The 21191-nt window shown below is 40.5% G+C and overlaps 1 protein-coding gene across 1 annotated transcript in view; it reads left to right on the top strand.

Moving 5' to 3' along the window:
• Positions 1 to 20669, top strand: part of ajap1 (adherens junctions associated protein 1) — a 68613-nt gene extending 47944 nt beyond the window's left edge. The window contains exons 3-6 of the mRNA XM_049581250.1: positions 10865 to 10952; positions 11099 to 11341; positions 13299 to 13431; positions 14311 to 20669. Coding sequence (XP_049437207.1) covers positions 10865 to 10952; positions 11099 to 11341; positions 13299 to 13371 — 404 coding nt within the window. The 3' untranslated portion in view covers positions 13372 to 13431; positions 14311 to 20669. The remainder of the gene's footprint in view (positions 1 to 10864; positions 10953 to 11098; positions 11342 to 13298; positions 13432 to 14310) is intronic.
• The last annotated feature ends 522 nt before the right edge of the window (positions 20670 to 21191 follow it).

Here is a 21191-nt window from a genome sequence, read left to right on the forward strand (position 1 = left end):
TTTAATGGCAGTTTCTGATTTCCGATTCTTTTAAAACTGATTCGAGATTGCCTGATTTTGATTTAGTTATTTGTTTGTTTGTTTGTTTGTTTGTTTTTTCTAAGAACTACATTTGACAGAGAAAAAACATGTTATTTTAAAGCCCTGTATGTGCAGAGTGCAGAACTCCTAGGAAGTCCTCATAGGCCCCTCCCCAACTGCCGCATACGTCACCATACCCACTTCAAATTTCTGACCAATCACACAATAGTTCTCGGACACCACACGAGAAAAAAGTTCTGCCCAGATGATGTGTCAAGAACAAGCTGCAAGAACTCCCAAACCAGGGCTGCAAGAAAAAAAATGACGTCATTCTTTTCTTGCAGTCCTGCGAGAGAGAACAAATTTCTCTGTTCTTGCGGAGTATGTAAAGGCCTTAAGTCACTGGAGACTTAGCTTGAAATTGTAAAAATGCATATGATATCAAAGATGATTGTCTCATTAAGCATCGGCAAAAATGTTATTATATAAATGTTATATTATATAATTAGAAAACCTAGTTCACAAACAGCTCATTTGGCTGGTCAAACCATTTCTCAGGATGGTGGGGGTGTGATAAGTTGAAACTTTATTGATAGCTTTCTTCAGCTAAAGAAACGTCACCCAGCGTTTTAACATTTTGTTGCCACAGAATAAACTGCATCAAATGAACCCTCCTTAGTTAGAAAGCTAAATAGATTAACTATCAAACTAGGTAGGACCACCCAAATCTGTGTTTTTAATTGACTAGCTATACCTGAAATATGGCCTAATGATATTAGCCTAATCATTTTAGCAGTTTCCATGCACTTACATGAAGTGGTTAGCATTAGCTTTTCTCTGTGAAACTTTGAGCCTGTCTAGTCTAACTGGTTAACTACTAGACTGGAGTAGTCCACCATATTTGTGTTTTTATTGAGCTATACCTCCCAGACTTAGAAGCAGTTAGCATGGAAAAGTTAGCATTACCTTGCTTGAGCTACTTATCAACTCTGTGATGACTACAGATTTAAGTGGTGTACCGAAGTCTGCTAGTCAGCAGTCTAGATAACTAGCATACTACAGGGGTAGTTGATAATAACCTTAAAAGTTTCACAGAGAAAAGCCAAAGCTAACCACTACATATAGGTGAAAGGAAAATGCTAAATTGATTAGCAATTCATCAATTAAAAACACAGATTTGGGTGGCCTTACCTACAGTAGTTTGCTAGTTAGCACAAGCTTAACAGTAGCTTCCAAATCATGTGCATTCCCAACATGCATGGGAATGAATTACAACTTTTGTGAATGGGTTGCGTTTGGCAATTGTTGGTTACCGTACACTGTTCACACAACATGAACCATCGTACAGAGCATGCGTGTAAATTTGATCGGCACAGGATCAGCTATATCTGAGACTGACTGGCTGGTCACCAGACGTGGCCGCTCACGGTGAAAATTGTGCAATTTTGGTCACCAAGTGATCAGTAGGTGCAGATGTACTTTTGAGGTACTTCAGTGTTGTTGAAAAATGACAGTGTTGTTTGACAGGAAAGACAGAGGAGATGACAGAGCATGCAGAGGGATTGGAAATCAAAGCTAAAACATTGCAGGTGCATGGTATGTTTACCACTCCATTCACCTGCTAACAATCCAGCAAAGCTTTGTTTGGTAAAAAATGCCTCCTGTCTCTGACATGACAGCTCACAGATTTCCGGATGGTTGATCGAAGCTGCCTCAGTAGCAATGCCATTTTACACCCACCTGAAAATTGCAGTCATTTCCATTTGTCTGTTGTTAACAGGAAGAGCTACTGTGTGTTCTGTGCTGTTCCTAATACTGGCAGGCACACAAGACAAGTGTATCTTCCTGTAAAGGATGCCATCATCGAAGCAATATACTTCAGCGACCCTCTTTTATTTCGGCCAGTCTACCATTTACCATCCAGCCTGACTGAATTATGCAGTGATGCCTTTGACACTGAGAGAAAAGGCATGTAAGAGTAATTGTTTCTGATCTCTTCGTCTTCAACTTTCCCCTCCCCTCTCTCTCTGTCCCACTCTTTCTCTCTCAGCACCTTCTTTTTCAATAAGTGTTTTAGATTGCTTGGTGACTCAGTGGAAATCAGCCCAGATTGACACTTTGACACCAACGTTAATTGGCAATTCCTAACTATCAGCACACTGCCTTTGACGGAAGTCTTCCCCCAACCTGTCCTGCTCAGGTGCATGGCTGTAGGGGAGGCGATCTTGGAGGGGTCATGCAGGGTATTAGCGTGTATTGAATATGCCTGTACAAATGTGCTTTGTGGTGTGTGGGAGTGAGGTAGCTCAACCTCTGTAAGCTGCAACTCTGTTTTACAAATGAGGGGCCTTTCCCACATTTTTCAGGAGCTTTTAAGCCAACACTGCGTGGGTGTAAGCACCATTAGCCCTAAATGGCTCTTTGCAGTGGATGCCTAATAAGGCTTACTGCTACATACAGACGGTCCAACTTACACACACACACAAGTAAAGACTGACAATAACTCATACATACATGCAAAATGATTACATAGAAATTCTGTTTTCCTTTTCATTCGTCCAGTATTGCCTTGTTATGGCACTGTTACTCAGAGGACAAACTGCCTGCAGTTTATAAGATGTCACTTAATTCACCATGCAAATTGGAGATAGATAAGTCAGGAATTCAGCAAGGTCAAAAACTGCCATATAAATGCTTGCACATAGAGGCTGAATTGTTTTTGTTTACTTAAAGGAGCAGTGTGTAGTATTTAGCAGCCAGCTGAAACTTCTCCTGTATGCCAAGTATGAACTTCTGGTTAGGATTCCTTCATTGTTTAGGAGGTTTTAATTGGGAGCCAAATTATCCACAGAGGTCTCTTCCTCTCCAAAACAGCCTGACCTGCTGATTAAAACAGGTAACAACACCAAATAAAGCTGTTTCAAGTTACAAATCGATGTTTCTCTTAGGCTGTTTGGCTCATTGCAGACAGTTTGCTAGCCCAGCACCTGCTAATGTCTGCTCACCTTTTTTCCCCTAGTAACCAAAGATGCAGATGTTCAGGGGGTTTTTACCAGGCGCCAAATTATCTGCAGAGGTGTCTTCCTCTCCAAATGGACCCAGTGATTTATAAACACTGAATGAAGTGGTTTTACATTGAAAATCTGTATTTTTCCCCTACTCGTCACAGAGGGGCCGCTAGGTACAGTAGCTGATGTGAAAATGCGAATGGCCCTGTTTAGAGCCAGTGGTTGGTTTGTCTGTTCTGGGCAACTGTAGAAGCATGGCAGTGCAACTTGGCGGACTCAGTGGAAGAGGACCTGCTCCCTATGTACATATAAAGGGCTCATTCTAAGCCTTAGAATCTAAGGTAATGAAAACACAACCATTCTTATTTTCAGTGATTATATACACTAAAGAAAACATACCTATTATATTATATTCCATGTCTGCCAATATATCCCCCTAAATCCTACACACTTAAGTTTTTCCTGATGTTATGGCTGGCCTTAATAATATGCACTGATATGGAACATATTTCTTTAAGTACAGTACATCATTTTGATGTTGTTATTATTGCAGGATGCTGTCTGTCATGACAATTAAAAAATGATTAATATTGTTTTTAGAGGGAGAAAGTTTATTCATGAGGTCTGTACGTATTCAGGGAGTGTAAGAAAATATATTACTGTAATTGTCTTCTACTTGCTGTATATTTGAAAAATAGGAAGAGACATTTTGAAATGCCACAGTAGGAAAAGCACAGGTGTAAATCATAGAATTAATAATGGCTGAATCCCATTCAGTTTCATGGCCCTGGTATTGTGCATGTTGGCTCACTGTCACGCTGTCATGACTTACTGGGACACTTGAATACAACAGAGCCATCGTTAGTGCAATTAGTGACACCTGTGCTTTTCAGACTGTCCGTGGTGAAAAATGCATTATTGTCCTTCATTCAAAATGTTAAAATGCTCTTCATGACTAATTATTTAATGGAAAGGGAAATCACATATTGTGCATATGGCAAGCATTGTGTGTAGAAATAAGAGTCTAAGCTATTGCTGACCTTTCAGGTTAGTACCCGAGAGTTACTGTCTAGACACAGCTCTGTGTTCCTCACACTGAAATGACATTTCGGGATTATCTTGTTTCAGTAAAGCAGCTGCCAATACCTTTTTGTTGTTTGCAAGAGCAAATTACCTCCCTGATAAGGACCAGTTCTAACAACATCACAGCAGTGTGATGTATGTCATAAACACAGCCTTAAATACCACCTTACAACTCCAGAAATGTGTTCAGTTTTGAATGTAATACACACTCCTCTGACTAGAGCTATGAAGCCTCAGGTTTGAGCTTAAAGCAGCATTAAGAGATTTTTTAGCCACTTGGGGGCGGCAGAACAAACTGCAAACAAATCATTGACATTTTATCACCTTTTAAAGTTGTTATTGCAAAAGTGTTACACATCCAGACTCCTATATTCATTCTCCTTTTAGCTCTGTTTTGATGTCCTCCTACTCTGAGGGTAATATATGGCTCTTTAGCAGCTGGTCACTAACTTTGTCTGCTGTTTGATGCTTGCCAGGTAGCATGCAGTGGCTTTATCTGAGATTTATCAGTAAAAACAGCTGCCCACCACATTTGAAAACAAGGTTGATGAGAGAGATAGTGCTGGGCGATTTTAATTTCAATTACGATTTTGGCCTCTTCAATTTTGAAAACGAGACAATTGTGATAAACGATTATTGCGCTCAGAATGGTGCTCTTGTTTTGTCCTGTGTTATTAATCCAGCGCACCCCTTCTCTTTCCAGCGGTGTGCTTCTGCAGCTCCCTAAAAGCATAAATTCACTCTCAGACAGGCTGTGGCATGTTTGTTCACCTCAACTCTCTTTTTTAGTTGAATAGTTTTTAATTTGAAGAAAATCCACTGTAAAAAAGACAAGTTTTATGTAGGGTAATAAATGGATGGTGTTTCCAAAGTCAGTGAGTAATCGTGTTCGCTACTCACGATCTCAGTCTTAACCAATATAATCATGATTATTGTTTTAACCATAATTGTGCAGCCCTTGAGATCAGTGAGGCGCAACCATTTATTTATTTACAGTTACGTTAAAGGTCTTAAAACTAAAACAATAAGCTGAAGAACTCTGTACAGCTGACGGGCACTGCAGAGGCTGGTTATAGTTCTTTGGGTTTGCCACTATGAGCAACACCTCTTTGATTACACATCGTTATGTAATATGTTAAACTTTACTGAGACAAATATTGTATCACTAAAGATTAATACACACACTTTTAATGCACTCAGCCTGAAAATACTGAGATAATATGATGTGACAATGGTACAAATAATATTGAGGAGTTATCAAAGGTGCTACAAACCAGACATTACCTACAAGGCACATTTATTGACCCCACACTGCGTATTTGTGTCTAAGATGGGGTTCTTTTATTAAAAGTAGGTAGCAAGGAGAGATTTCATTTAACCACCATGCCTTTCTTTGACATGTTCATCAAACTGTCATGGCCGTGAAGGCAAAAAATCTCATTTATTTCTTGCTGGGAGCCTGGATGGGGGCTCAAATCCTGCTGCCACAGAGGTCACAAGCTAGCTGTCCTCTCTTCTCTGTATCTGTCCATTCTCCCCTCTCCATCCATCTCCCTCTCAGCCTCTCTTTGTTTGGCAGTGATTTGACCAAACAAAACCTAACTGGGTATCTCTAAAGCAAGGTGACTGCCAAAGGTGATATTTCAACCTGACTGCCAGCACGCAATGAGTTTCAGATAGCCAGGCCAAATTTCCCTCCCTCTAACTGGCAGCCCTGGATGAAAATAGAACCGGCCTCTGCACTCTGATTTGTCACTTGTGTCATTATCTGCTCTATCATCCCTGCACCCTTAAACATACTGCCCAGCAAATGAGGTTATAATAGACTTAATGTTGGTGTTTGTGCTGCTGGACCTCATGTTCTTGGGTCCATTTGTTTCATTAAAGTGTTGTACCAGGAGCGTATACATATTTTTGGCTTCGGCTGACAGCCTGAAGTAACTCTTAATGAGCTATTTGGACTTTAATACCCTGAAAACATGTAACATAGCATCAGCAAACTACACACAGCAGGCTTGTGTTTACCAGCTGAGCCAATCGGATTCCTCTGGTATAAAATCACAGACCGGCAGGGCTGCCAAACATGCGTGCGTTGTATTCACTGACATCACATTCGCCAATCGATGGCTGCATGCACTTTATGACAGTTTGTATTATACTCAGATGTTTCCCTCGCGTGGGCAGAGGAGTGTCTATTAGACGCAGGGACAGAGCACAGCCTGATGCAGTGCCATAATGTGATTTAATCAGTTGTGGATTTACAGGAAGAATCTGCCAAGTACAGCTTTTAATTTGAAATTTCCGGACTGGGGAGTGCCCCCTTTCACTCCGACATCAATGTAAAATGAAACAATTCTCAGCGGAGACCTCAGCTATTGATCAAGGTCAGGGGCAAGCTCTATTATGCCTGAACTCGGACAGATGTTAATTTATAACCGAACACTTTCAACTTAACAGCCTTGACGTCAGCCGGAGACAGGCAGAGAGGGATAGAGGGAGGATGGAGAGGGGATATGAGGGAAATGCAAATGACTTGCCAGATAAGTTAATGTGCCTTTGCCGTGGCAAGGGACTCTGATTGCGCTGGGAAGGTAAGGCTTCCCTGAGCCAGCCGGAGATATCATTAATCCAAGGTTGACCTGGCCTGACTTTTGCACGGCCCTGCCCGCAGAAGTTTATTATCCAAGAGGAGGCTGTCCGGGCAGCAGGCAGGCAGAGGAGAGGCCGTGTGCTTTTCCAGAATGACCGAGCAGGCACTTCCTTTTGAGCCTTCCCGAAGACAAATTGGCTTGGATCAGCAGCTAGGCAGCTGGCTGATGGAGAGGTGAGATGTATAAGGCCCACGTGGGCATTTTCATCATGACGGCTTTTCTTTTTCGTTTTTTGTTTTTTTTCCTTCCTGCAGCATGTCACCTGCTGCAGTGTGTCATTGTGTCCTAGACGGTCTCATGCTCTATCACTCACCCACACACGTACACAACGCACTAACCATACAGTACAGTTGAATAGGCTCACACTAATCCTCACTTTAGACATGTACCGCACAGTTTTGTTTGTGGATTACTGTCCTCTGGCAAAAGTGAGAGATCAGCACACACAGGAGTCTTAAGAGTTTAAATAAGAACAATGCTTTTAGCCATACTGAACAAAGGGAGCAAGCAGAGAACCTTAGGTCTGCATTCATATCTGCAAGCTGGTTCAGATGCAAACGGCTGCATAGTTTCTCATTTAAATACATAATTGTAGGGCTTTGCATTGTCCAAACAGCTAAACAAAACAAGACTATACACCATAAAAGTGTCACAAAATTGTGTATGATGATGTGGTTTTCTCTGCTCTGGCAGGTTTATAATCCTTCTCAAATCAACCAACATCAGTGAAAGTCACCAATCCTTACAAGGGTTTGTAAAGAGGATCCAGTCCGTAAAAGTTGTCATTTTATCAACCAGTGTCTCTGCTGTCCTTTCAATTGCACGATAATTGAGGTTTAATTTGTCCAATAATGATTTTCTATAATGGGGCAGACAAGTTCAAGTAGATCTTAAACGGCCCGCATTACGAACATTAACAGTTGGTTTGTAAGCGCTTGAAGAGAAGAAAGCTTGTGACCTGTGGAGAAGACCTGGCTGCAGTTACTATTTCCCATTGTCACTTATTATCTGTGGTTCAAAACCTCAGTACATCACATTATCACAGAAATGCTGAAATCAATAAGCTCTCCTAGGCTGTAGCAGGGTGTCTATGGTTCCTCAAAGCAGGAATATTCAATTTTGTTATATTGCAATGGATCAAATGATGTGATGTGTGTAATGTGATAAGAATTACTTGTAATGACAAAACAAGAGAATTATCACCACCCTGTCAGTTCCCCACAGCTCTATGAAGCATTTTAGCCTCTTTTAGCTTATTATTTTGGGTTACTGGTCTGCAAATTCCTGTAGGCCACCTGCTAACCCTGTCTCTTCGAAGTTCTGTTTGTATATTACTAAGCTTTTTTCATTGTTACGTTGTGGTGACGATGTAATCGCTGTGTGGGTTTTGCTCAAAGGCAGTTCTTTGAGCTAATAAAAGACAACATTTACAGTATGTACTGCCCTGGATTCGCAGGAAAGTGGTTGGGATAGACAGGACGTACAAAGTGCATGACCGTGATACCACAATCTCAGTTCATGTCTAGACTTCTGTTGGTGGTTAGTTTAGGGGTGCAAACCGTAAATGGACTTGCAACGCACTTTCCCTATGATTTTCATTGTATTACTGATAAATAATTTGACAACAAATGCAGAAATGACTATTTGCTTTCAGTTCACAGTGACACATCTTATTGTACACTTTTAAAAAAGCAACATTAACAACATAGCTGCAAGCATCAACGATGGGGGGCAAACAACACGGCAGGGCAGATTCTGTAACCATACCTTAGCCATGTAAATTCGTGGCACAGCGTTGCAGAAACGCATCCAGTAGGTGGAGGTACGTGCCAACTTTGGGAGTGAACTTACCATTCACTCCCAAAAGTCCTGTAATTTCACACCACGTCTTCTCCTTTTGGTTTGTATCCTTGTAAAAAAAGATGTGTGGTGTCATACAAAATACTATGGTTTTCCATTTCAGCTATGAGTTTCTCCTCGTCCATCTTTCCTCGAACCCTCGCACTGACTGACAACTTGTGCGACAGGATGTGACGTGATTTTTAAAAAAATTGAGAGTTTACAGTCCATACATTACAAATTTGGTCGCAAAATCAAACCAGTTGGCCGCAGTCTCGAGCCAGAAAGATTGTGATTTCAGTTCAATGTTAATAAAAAAGGTTGTAAGAGAGTGTGTGAGTGGATAGTGAAATGCAAGATTACCTATTTTGGCAGAGAAAAATTTAATATGTTGTCAGTGAACATTCTGATGTTCAGTATCAACATTTTTTCGACTCGCCAGGTACGTTAATCACCTTGTTACGTTAACAGAAAATGTAATTTGCTTTGCATTACATTTTCCCTCAAAAACGTATTTGCTGTTTAAAATTAGTTGTATATGGGGCTGTACTTGTCCAGCACCAGACAACAGACAGGTATAGTTTATGACTAGCTGGTGAAACTTGTGATGCATGCAGCAGCTTAAGAGCCAGACATTTTGCTCAGGAATAGGTAGAGACCAAAACAGAACCAAAAAGAGAGTGAATGTTGGGCTCAATCCAAAGCCAATGACCAGAGACACTACTTCAAATAAATGATATGTTTTTCTATTGCGGGATGTTTGAATAGGCAACTGTTTTCTTGCACACATGATATGACATTTCACCATGTTTCGGGTAATAGTACCTGTTAGATGATGCGTTTTCAATCAGTGTTCAGTCAGTGCAGCTTTAAGTAGCCTGAAAAAGAAAAAAAGAAAAATTGATTTTCTTGTCAGATGTAAAGAACTTTCAAAACATTGTTTCTGAATTATGTGCTTCTAAAGTATTAGTTTGATTCAGTGTAAAATCAGGTTGACACATTGTACAGTTGGTATCAATCCACAATTGAAAAACACAGCGTAAGATACATTCTGTGAATGGTGTAGTTTGGCAACGTGTGAATTGTGCAAGCATTGCTGTTGCTTTAATTTTATCAGAATTTTGCACTTCAAGATGGTCACATTAAGTTTGATTTACATTCAAATATTCATGCATTGTTCTGCATGTCTTACTGCTTTAATCTATTTTAAAACACCTTTTAATTCAATGCTTAATAAACACTAACAGTGTCTTAAATGTGTCTCTTTGAAGCTCTCAAAAGTAGCATCAACAGCTAATTTACTCTCTATCAAACCAGTTTTAATGCTTGTGTATGTGTGTATCCTCAGTCCTCTACATCCTGTATTAACATGGCTCCCTTTTCAAAGCACTCAGGCTACTTATCAGGACCACCTTTTGATCAAACATTTTATTTGATATACCATATCAAACAATTTGCTCCCACTTAATGTTTAAATAAAAAGCCTTCAGGCAAAATCTACCGAGATACGTTCAGGTGAGAAAAGGTTATAAAAAGCACACCAGCTCTGAAAGCGGTGATGCTCAACTCACGACCCCACGCGATAGGGTGTCGGGTGGCCCGCCGACCATTTTCTAATTCAAAATGAAAAGAAATTGAATCACACTGGGAATTTTTTTGTACTTTGAATGTAAATAAGGCGTCAGAGTGCATAAAGGAGCACAAAAATAGAGCTTTTTTTTTTTAAGTGCCAGGGGGGAATCCCCTAACAGAGGTCCAGACTAATTATGTATATTTTAATTATTTATGTTTGTTTACTAACTGGCCCCTGGCCTCTTGTCATTTTGCAAAAGTGGCTCCTGGGCAAAGCAAATTGAGTGTCCCTGTTTTAGTGTATAGGTCTGCTGTTGTAGGATTCATTTGAAAAATGCAAATAAAACTGAAAATAATGACATAAGAATAATAACTTTTATAAGTACTTTGAGAAAACTTGGACTTGGTTATCCATTACAGTTGGCTGTACTGTAATGGAATAATTCATATTACTCTTGAATTATAAATAGCAGTGGATGACAGTGTCATCAATACTTAGGGAAGAGCAAAATTGTTCTGGGTTGTCATCCTCTACTTATCAAGTGAGCTGCCCTTGATAGTTTGTGGAGTGCAGTGGGTTTGTACAGTACAGAAAACAAAAGAAAAGTGAAGTGCATGTGCCATCAGCAACAGGAGCAAAAACATTTCCTCCGCAATTGTAAATCTTTGTTGTTTCTTTTCTTTTTGCAGGTTTGGCAGTTCACCAGATAATCACAATCACTGTGTCTCTCATTATGGTTATCGCAGCCTTGATCACAACACTCGTCCTTAAAAACTGGTAGGAAAGATTCCTTTACTTTTTACTCATAATGGCATTAACTGTAAAAGTACACTCACATTTTGCCACAAGTACTCGCAGACGATGAGAAGGGTACAAGGTATGATTTTATGTTTGTTTCTTGTCTTTGGTGCGTGTTTTTGTAGCTGTGCGCAGTCGGGAAATGGCCGCCACAATAGCCATCAGCGCAAGATCCACCAGCAGGAAGAAAGCTGCCAAAACCTGACAGACTTCACCCCGGCCCGGGTGCCCAGCAAGGTGGATATATTCACTGCCTACAATGACAGCCTGCAGTGCTCACATGAGTGCGTTCGGACTGCCGTGCCCATCTACACTGATGAGATGATCCAGCAGACGCCTGTCTACAAGACTGCTTACAACGGAAACAGGTACGCCAGCCCAGGACTGTTTAAAGCACAAGATGGATGCACACTGGAACATTTGTTCAGTCAGCCAGCACTGGAAATCCACAGGCTTTTCCAAAGTGATGTCTCTGTCCTCTACAGATATTATCATTAATAATATTACAGTTCAACGGCCAAAATATTATGAAACCCCATGCTGAATAGCAGAGCCAAATCAATTTAAATCTGGTTAAAAAATCAATGTCTATTTCCTGGTGATAATGGTTTTATGAGGGGGTAAATGTTCTAAAAACTTGCACATGAACTTATGAAGCACTGAAAGGGATGACAAGTGAATGAGAGAATACACTGATATAGCAATTGTGGTGAATCAGCTTTTTCCTTCATAAAATGCTCTGATTCCTCACCCTGTTTCCCTTGTGTGTGCTCTTCCTCTCAACCACAGTCAGCTTCAGTCAGAGGTTTGTTTCCCAGCAAAGCCACACATTAATTGGTTGCTTTAACGTCTGTCGTCCATTGCCTCATCCTTCGTCCATCTGCCCGACACTTGGCCACGCAGTGTGCCTCGGCACACTCAAGCAGCACACGAAAAAATCTAAACCTACCAGCGATTTATGTTGTTGTGCAGTGAGTCAATTTATAGATGTAGGGCAACGGGATGTGAAGTCTTTACTGTGCCATTTTCTGACTAACTGATCTTTCGACAGCATTTCAGATGGCAGGCAGGTGCATACGTACACTTTGAAAACTGAACTTCAGTACCTACAAGTCATGCAATGTGGTATCAGCAAAGTACACACAACACAGCCATGTTTACCAACCCAGCTAATATGTGCTGCTCCCAAAAGGGAGGCAGAAGATGTAACACTGGTGAGTCATTGGTGTGTTTTGCATTTTGCTCTGAGTTTAAATCCTCTCTGTGGGTGAAGATGTGTCTCTCTTTGTGATATAACCTGACAAGGCAGGTGTGTTTTGCATAGAAATCAGGCATATTATACCTGAAACTTTTATTTATACGTGATGTGACAATAAGCTCGGTGGAGTTTTGACAGTGTTTACTGTCTGAGTGGATAACAACAACAGTCATCTAAAGCTGCAGGGCCAGCAAAGATGGTCACACTTACTCTGTGTATCCAAACCTTGTAACAGATTCATTATGCTGGCAGTGAGGGTAAGATCATTCATCTGGTGTAAACAGTCCGAAGTGTCGGCATTTATCTATTAAGAAAGTCACAGAAGGACGGACAGATTTTTAGCAACAACAGAATGCGAAGATCTCTGTTGTCTTTAACCAATGGTACAATGTTGACAGTGACACTAAAAGTTTATTGAGTAAGATCCAGATCCCATCTTTCTGCCTGAACTGTTCATATACATAGAGAGAGTTGTGGGTGTAGCTGGGAAAGAAGTCAGGAGTGGTTTCACGGAGGAACGGTTCTTCCAAAACTTTACAATGTCCAGGGCTACATTCCATTATCTCTGTCAATGCTTCACAAGGCCGTTGCTCTAGGTGAGCAGTCTTTTGTAGTTTTAATGGACTGCTCCAACACTGCATGATGAGTGATCTGCGATGCAAAATTATTCATAGAATGACGTGGATAAAAAGGTGTATGAAAAAAACAGGCATTACTCCAATGTGACAGTTCTCACAGTCGCCTGGCCAGTGATCAAATATGTATCAGATTCAGGGCCACCTGTGAAAGTGGCCCAGATTTCTGTGTCTGTGCTACTCTGAAAAAAATCAGATCTGTGTCACATGAGAGCAAAAAAATTCAGATTTGGGCCACATTTGCTTGAAATGTGAACATAGCCGTAGAGAATGTTTGAAGTTTGTGTTCTGAGGAAACCTGTCAGGCAGTAATGTCACCTTAGAATCAATTCAGGCTAAAAGCTACTGATGACACATACTATGTAATTATGTAAGCTAACCAATCAAATTGCCCCCCATTAAAATTCATGCTCTCACCTCTTTATCCTACAGGCCCTCCCCCACTGAAAGACAACTGATTCCTGTGGCCTTTGTGTCAGAGAAATGGTTTGAGATCTCTTGTTGACGAGCTGAAGGCCTTGTTCACTTCCTGTGGGTGGAAGAGACTTCCTGAATTCACGCTCTGGTGGGTACCGTGCTACTTTGTCCCCCTTGCAAATCATCATCTGAGCCTTAGCCACCTCGATCCCTGTGGTGATGCTGCCCCACTTTGGGAATAGAAGGCAACTTGGCATATGTTTGTTATTTGTGACATGATTATGCTCCTTTCTGTCTTCTGCGCTGTGATGAAAAAGGGTTGAGGGATCCAGTTCAGTGCAGCATCAGAGGTTGCGATATGAAACTAATTATGTATATAACAGTATTAATGAGCTATATGCTCGCAATTAATGATTTCACTGCTCATATCTCAAACACTTGCATTAATATTAATGTCACGGCTCTCATTGGTACACCAATAACATATTATTTGGAACATTTTGAACAGGAGTGTAGGAGCACTTTCACTTGACTTGTGACATATTTTTTATGCATGGCTAATGTACGCCAGAATGGCCTGCATTTGAAATTCAAAGCGTGAAAGTTAAACACATGCTCTGGCCCCACAGTGTTGCTGGAAGCCCGGGGGGAAGTGTAACGTCTGCTATTGACCCAGATTTTAAAAGGAATAGATTCCCTGCAGGTAGCGTAGTGAGAGGACAGCGCCTCGCCGATGTCTGGACACACATTAGTCTCAGTCAGCTCAGCTCTACGCAGCATTTCCCCGATGCTGCAGCCTTAAAAGACACAAGATCCCACACACCTAATTATTTCTTAAGTTTAAAAACAGCATTGCCCTTTCATCTGGTTCGAGGAAGGCATTGGGTTGCATGTTTTCCAGGTCAGAGCGAGATACCAATTCCCCCTAACATATAATTAGGAAGTTGGCCTGTTTCTGTGTTACAGTGACTGTGTTACTTTGTGCTGGACTCATAATGAGGGGTAATTGTGATTTTGTTCTCCACAGGATCCAGTTGGAAACAAGAAACACACAAAACAGCTTCTTTTGTAAAATAGTGTGATCACTCTTTGGACACTGGTGAAGATATTTATTTTTCTAGAGATGACAAGCAGAGCAGCCACAACGCTGCCACTCCATATTTCCAGGAACGTACAGTCATTTAGATATAGATTATATATAGGTATATTTACAGGATGCGTGGGACAAGACTGTGAACGTCACAAATGTCTCAAGGAAAACATTTGACATGTGGGGGGAACAAAAGGAACCCAAGGAGCTGCTGTGGGTGGAAGATGAACTGTATTTCTGAACAATGTGCCAATAATGCCACTATGTGCCACAACCTGGATAGATGGAAGTTTCAACAACAACTGATGGACTAAACAAAGAGCGCTATATTAACCCTGTATCGACTCCAACTACATTTTTTTCTTTGTTTTGTTTTATTATTTTTTTTAAGAAATGTGAAACATAAAAAAATGCTACAAATGTATTTGAATATGTTTTGAAATAGTTTTAAGAAATGTGTTACAAAAGAATCTAAAAGATATTTATATGAAGCACTATTCTATTAGTTTGGAAGAAGAGAGGACGGAAAAAAAAAAGAACCGGTATATGCTTTAGTGAACAGTTGATTTTAAAACATTGTTTCTATAGGTCCCATTTTAAAAACAGAATAGTTATGTCTATTTTTTTACACAGTAGAGTCTGCCACAGCCCTAACAGTGAAGGTCCGAAGCACCTGGGATTCAGCGTTGTTAATTAAATACTCCCACCCCAGCTGAGATGATAACAAAGAAACCATCTAAATACACCCAATTCAACGCCTGCTCCAACTGGTTATTATGAAAGATTTGTACCTGATTTGGTTTAATGGACAAAACGAACAAAAGGTTTCTGTGGTGCAGGATCTCTGCTGCAACGAATCCCTTAGCAGCGCATTCATGAATAGACTGCGTAAGGACAGCCACAACAGACTGCACGGAGCTGGACAGGACATTCATACTGCCTCAGGTCTGTCTAGCTCTCTTGCACACTTCATGTTGGTCTCAGTTTCAGCAGCTGTTTGGATACATTTCAATGATTGGTTATGATTTAGATCTGAGCTGCAAAGCTAAAAGGGTGGAATAGATTCAATTTGAGCTTCAAATTCAAGTCATTCATGTGATAATTTGCATAAATAGGAAAGAGATTGAAAAATTAATCCCTCCACAGATAGTAAATGAATATCCCCACACAACTCCCAAGATTCACTTTTGATAAATTATTTTTGAAACCTAAAAAGTCTGAATTACAGTCAGAAAGTCAAAAAGAACATGAACCAATTTGCTGAAGATGGAACATGAAAATGATCCTCAGTTTTCCAGCTAAGAATGAAGAAGAAGCTGTGAAAGAGGTGTCCCTCAGGATCCAGAATGATCCGCATCATGCGTTTTAAATGAAAGCAAAGGGGGAAATTCCCTTGCCGAATGTGTGGTGGGAGGTTAGTTAGCTCTCTCCAGAGCCAGATCCACTCAATACTTGAGGACAATATTTCTAGCATATCAGAATTTCAGCTATCACAGCCAGGACGATGTGGGTTGTGCACAAATAGATTGCTTTAATTCACGCCGAAGGAAACAGAGCGAAAATACGATACAGACTTATGAGAAAAAAGAGTTTAATTTTGTTCTTCAAAGACCCAAAACACTCCGTCACTGCATTGTTGAAGTAAGGGGATTATGACAAGCCAATCAGCCGCTGCCAAATTGCTTTAAAACTATCTCTTAAGTCAAGGTGAGGGAACTCCATGGTCAGGAAAGACAGTAAAGCTCTCCTGAGAGCTTTCTAGCCCCAATAATTTTATTATCAACCTCAAGCTCTCAAAGACAGATTACCTTTGTGCTACCAAGCTCTTGAGGAAGCCGCCTATGAATCTACCTTTTATTGTGCTGTGGGTTTGTACAAAGCACAAATACAATTCTGTAATTGTAAACGTTTTTCTTGGCTGCAGACAGCAATATGTACAGATTTAAAAGGTTGGTTTTATTGCGTGTCGACAGTGGATCTCTGGTAATTCGCTTAGGTTGTTTTCAGGCTTGTACTCACTTCCTTAAAGGATTCAAGGAAACAGGTCGTCCCAGTGTGATCAGTATCTGTATATGTGAGCCATTTGGGAGGTGCCGAGACGGCCTGGGATAAACACTGTGGTGCAAAACTCTTGCTTTTGCCCATTCACAACATGAAAATCACTCTCATGAATGACCCATACCAATTCAGCCTCACTTGTGTGTGTCAGGCTGCCGAGTTGCTTCTTTGACATAACATATATTTTTTTGAATGAAGAGTGTTATCTTACTAGTCAGAGGGTTACGAAAACTTACTGTATATTATACACGTGTAAATGTATTTTCTATATATTTGCTTCTATTTGTGTACAGGTGTGTTCTATTTTTCAGGACCTCCCCCAGTTTTTGGGAAGGTTTCAGCTAGGTCGGGGATAGTGTCTTTGTTTACATGTGTAACTACAGTATTTCTTTTAAAACACAAAACTAACCTTGTGCCAAGCTTCCTACCTGCACTTTCAAGCAGTACTTGTATTATATCTTTAGCTAACCAGTATAATACTTCAGTAGACGCTGCAATAGTTCAGAGATGTGGGGAGTGACTTCCAGGTGGAATGTCTCAAAGTACTGAGTGGTTCAAAGAGGTGTTGTGATCATATCTTGGGTTCTGCTGTGTTCATGGTTGGCTGGGAAACCAATGACTTTCTGTTCTTTAGCATTATTTCTACATGAATTCTAATATTGAGTGTTTCATCACATGATAAAAAAACAGTGTAAATCCAACAGTAGCTGCCAAGAAACCAACTAAACTTGATCGAGACTGGGTTGCACTCATTTGTCATATTTTGTATATACATATTGCTACAACTGCCCCGATTTGCCACATACGTATTGTAATGACTGCGAAAACTAACCTATATTAGCATTTATGAGCATATGGAATCATCAGGGAAAGATTTCTAAAGAAAGCATTGTGAAAGGAAGATGGTGTACTTGTTTGGATTTCACTTTTTGATGCAACTACGAAAATTGATCTGGTTAAAAAAGATCAGAGTTACGCACAATGATGTGGGAAGCTATTCACTTTTTACATTTAGCACCATCTTTAAAGGATAATTCTGGTGTTTTACAACTTGGGCCTTATTTCTATTGGTTGATCAATCCACCACTACTTTGGTGCAGACTGAAATGTATTGATTTGGTGGAGATATTCATGGTGCTCACAGGATGAGCCCTACATGGTGAACTCTCTGGCATGCTAACACGCTATAAAATGACTGTTTACACGGTAGACATTACACTAGCTAAAAATCAGCATGGTAGCATTGTACTACTGTGTATTGTACAAGTGTATTAGCATGCTGACGTTAGCATGTGGCTTGAAGCACCACCGGTGCGAACAGCTGCAAGCATAGGTGTTTTCTTTTAGGAATGTTGGCCAAAGTAACAACCAGGCTAGCAGATGTTTTACACACTAAATGTGCAGGAATCTTGGAAGACAGTGACACAGCTAACACCATACACTGCATATAAAGATGGGTGACACTTCTCAGCTTCCTCCCACTGTGTAAAAAAGTCAAAATATTTAGCAGAGGATCATTGCAATCTTGCGCTGGTGAAGTCATTTCGAGTCAAAGTCTGTGCAGTAGTGGTTAGGGGAGGGGCCGCGGTATCAAGGTCCTACCTCTACGCCCATGTGTAAAGATTGTGGAAAAATGTATTTGATGTGTAATTTGAATTTGTAGTTTGGCCCATATCCAATCCCCTAACTTTGAGGGGGCGGGGTTTATGACCTATTCTGCAGCCAGCCATCAGGGGGCAATCGAGATGTTTTAGCCTTACGTTTTGGGAGCTGTCATGTTAAACATCTTTATATACAGTCTATGGGTAAAACACAAGCGCACGAAATAATCCTTGAAGTCAGTAAACTGTGGTGGATTCATTGACAGACTGCCTTTATTTTATCTTTCAAATAAGTTTGACTAACCGAGGAGTTTGTTTACAACCCAACTGCTCATGCCGTGTTGGACTTATTTTGCTTTTTTTTTTTTTTTTTAGCAATGTAGCTGTGTTCCAAGATCTCAACACTGAAGTTGGTTGAGTAAAATGTTTTTATTACTCACAGCAGTGATGCCAAAGAGTTAAGAAAATAAGGCTCAAGTTGCACCGATAATGAATTATCCTTCAAGCTTACATACTGAAGACAGTAAGAGGTTTGTGCTGAAGTATCATGAAGTAGTTCCCTATTACACCCACAACTTTTTTTAAAATTTGGGCTTATGATCATTTGTGACCATGCTAGTTCTATCAACTGCTGCAAACAGTTTCTTTAAAGAAGGTTGCTAAGTTTCAGTACTACTAACACTGTACATGATAGTTGTTAAATGTCAGTGTGACCCGACTGAAAATTGTCATAATTTGATACCAAGCTAGTAATGAGTGTGTGGGACTGATTTATCATTCTTCAAAAAATCTGCAAGACCAGATTATTGTTAAGGGAAACTTGGACATCTAGACTTTCTGTGTGGAAAGAGAGTTTTACTTCAGTTAGCCTTGAAATACTTGTTTGCACTGATAGCATCCCTCATTACAACCACACAACGCAATTTGCTTTGCATTCCTGAAGGACATTTAGACGAGGACAGAGGTAACTAGCAGCTATGATATATATTTGAAACAGGATATTTGGAGACATCGGCATACATCACCCCTCCTCCTTTTACCTCTGTCTGAAATCAAACTGATATGTAAGGAAATGCCTTACTGCTTTCTTGCCTTTTCAGTTTATATTTCAGGATAGCTGATGAGCGTGGTGTATTATAGCTAAGAGGGAGGAAAATGATTCCACTTCGCTGGTCAGATTTGATTTAGGAAACATTATCTGAGAGCAGCGCAGGCAAAGGCAGGGGGGGAGGGGACATAGGGTGGGGTGGGAGAAAAGTAGAAAAGTCTTAAACAGACACCAAAGACTTGACATGCCTTTTTCACAACGAATGAATATTTTGCGGCTCCCGTTTCTGTCTCTCCAGCAGCCCACGAAACCTACGCTCCCTTCAGCACAAACAAGCTATCAATCAACCAGGGTTTTCCTGTCAAGATGAAGGATGTGCCGCGTACTCCCAGGCAGGGACTGCGATTCCTGTTTGCATGTCAGACATACAGATTGCAACCTATTGACATATGTGTTTGAATTAGATGTTGGTTGGACATTTCCAAGGCCAAGGCTTGTTTTTCTTGCCCACATCACCGGAAGCTTTCACGAGAGGAGAGGAATCAATGTATTGACTATGTTCAATCACAGTCTTTGGGTGTATGGTTAGTGTAGAAACATGTTTCAGAGTCGGTGTTGATGGTGACATGGTGCTGGTTTTTATTTAAAACAAAAGTCGATAGCAGGTTGCTCAAACATCAAGGTGAGACTCAGCAGGAAGGAGAAGCTATTTGATCTGACAACAAAAAGTTAAACTCAGAGGAAAGGACAAAGTTTATCTTCATAGGCTGATGTGTATCTTTACTAAATCCATTTTTTAGCCTGTCAGAAACTGTAGCTCCTCACTCCGCTTCTCCTCATCATTTCAGAAAAATCACGTACTGTGCGCTTACTATATCTAAAGCGGAGGGCTCCGACTCTCCTCTCGGGTCATGTTTTTACTTTTCTATTCACAAGAGCTAAGGCACTGTCACTGTAGTGCGTATCAATACAGTCAAAGACTTGAAGAAAAAAAACCACTTTGTTTGCAACATCTCAATTCTCCCTTAATCCCCCTGCTAGATGGAGATGAGCTGCATGACCCAAATCTGCCGTTGCGGCATTTGATTTGCATAGAAGGCCTCCAACGCTGTACAATGCCTTCAGCATAAAGTTTAGGGCTGGAACAAGTGACACAGTGAGGAACATGTGGACAATATAGATCCATCGCTTGTTCCCTGAGAGTTGATCAAAATCAGAGTGGATGGGGTGTCCAAAAAATCCATAAATATAAGAACAGCTTCAATTTATAGGGGTTAGGAAGGTGTATAGGATTTTTTTGTCTTTTTCTTTTTTGTTTGTTTTTCTGGGGGGGTCTTTTCACATGTGGGCACACAGTGGTCTGTTCATCGAAGCTGACTTACAATCACAATCCATACCTACCATGAAGGAACCTGATTCGAGTTGTGTTGTCGCCATAAAAATGAAGAGTTTGTACTTTGTGACTCTGAAAACTTTTTATATTTGTGTTTAATATATCAATGAGTACCTCTGTTAACTTTTGTATAAGACCTATGACTATAGTATATACAAACCAAACATACACACACACACACGCACACACACATACATGCACACACACACACACAACACACACAACACACACAACACACCTCCACAAAAGGGACTCCAGTCTGTCTCTGTGACGGCTAAATGTTGTATAACTTTTATTTTGTGTCTTATGAACCACATCTCTTCCTTTTGTAGTTATTGGTAAACGTTTCGATTTCCAGGTGACTTTGATTTGGTTACTCTTGTACTACTAAGCTCTGTATTTGCAAGCACTGTAAATGCGATTCTCATTGGATTCGTCCTCTGTACATTTAGTACTCTGATGTTGCTATTAATAAAATGTAAAACAACATGGGCTTGTGCTATAGGGAATTTCTTGGAATGAGTCTGAGGGGAGGGCAGCCATCAGGGCAAACAGCACAAAATAAAAAAGATTTGAATATGAATTCAAGCTGGGTCCTGTATACGTTTGTCAAATCAAATGATGTGCCAATTTCAAAGGTGCTATGCTTCGTTAGCATTTTAATCAATAAATAATTACCTTGTTAAATTTGATACGCTAGTATTATTACTGACAGCAA

This window comes from Epinephelus fuscoguttatus, linkage group LG7 (assembly GCF_011397635.1).
Source record: "Epinephelus fuscoguttatus linkage group LG7, E.fuscoguttatus.final_Chr_v1".
Taxonomy (NCBI): Eukaryota; Metazoa; Chordata; class Actinopteri; order Perciformes; family Serranidae; genus Epinephelus; species Epinephelus fuscoguttatus.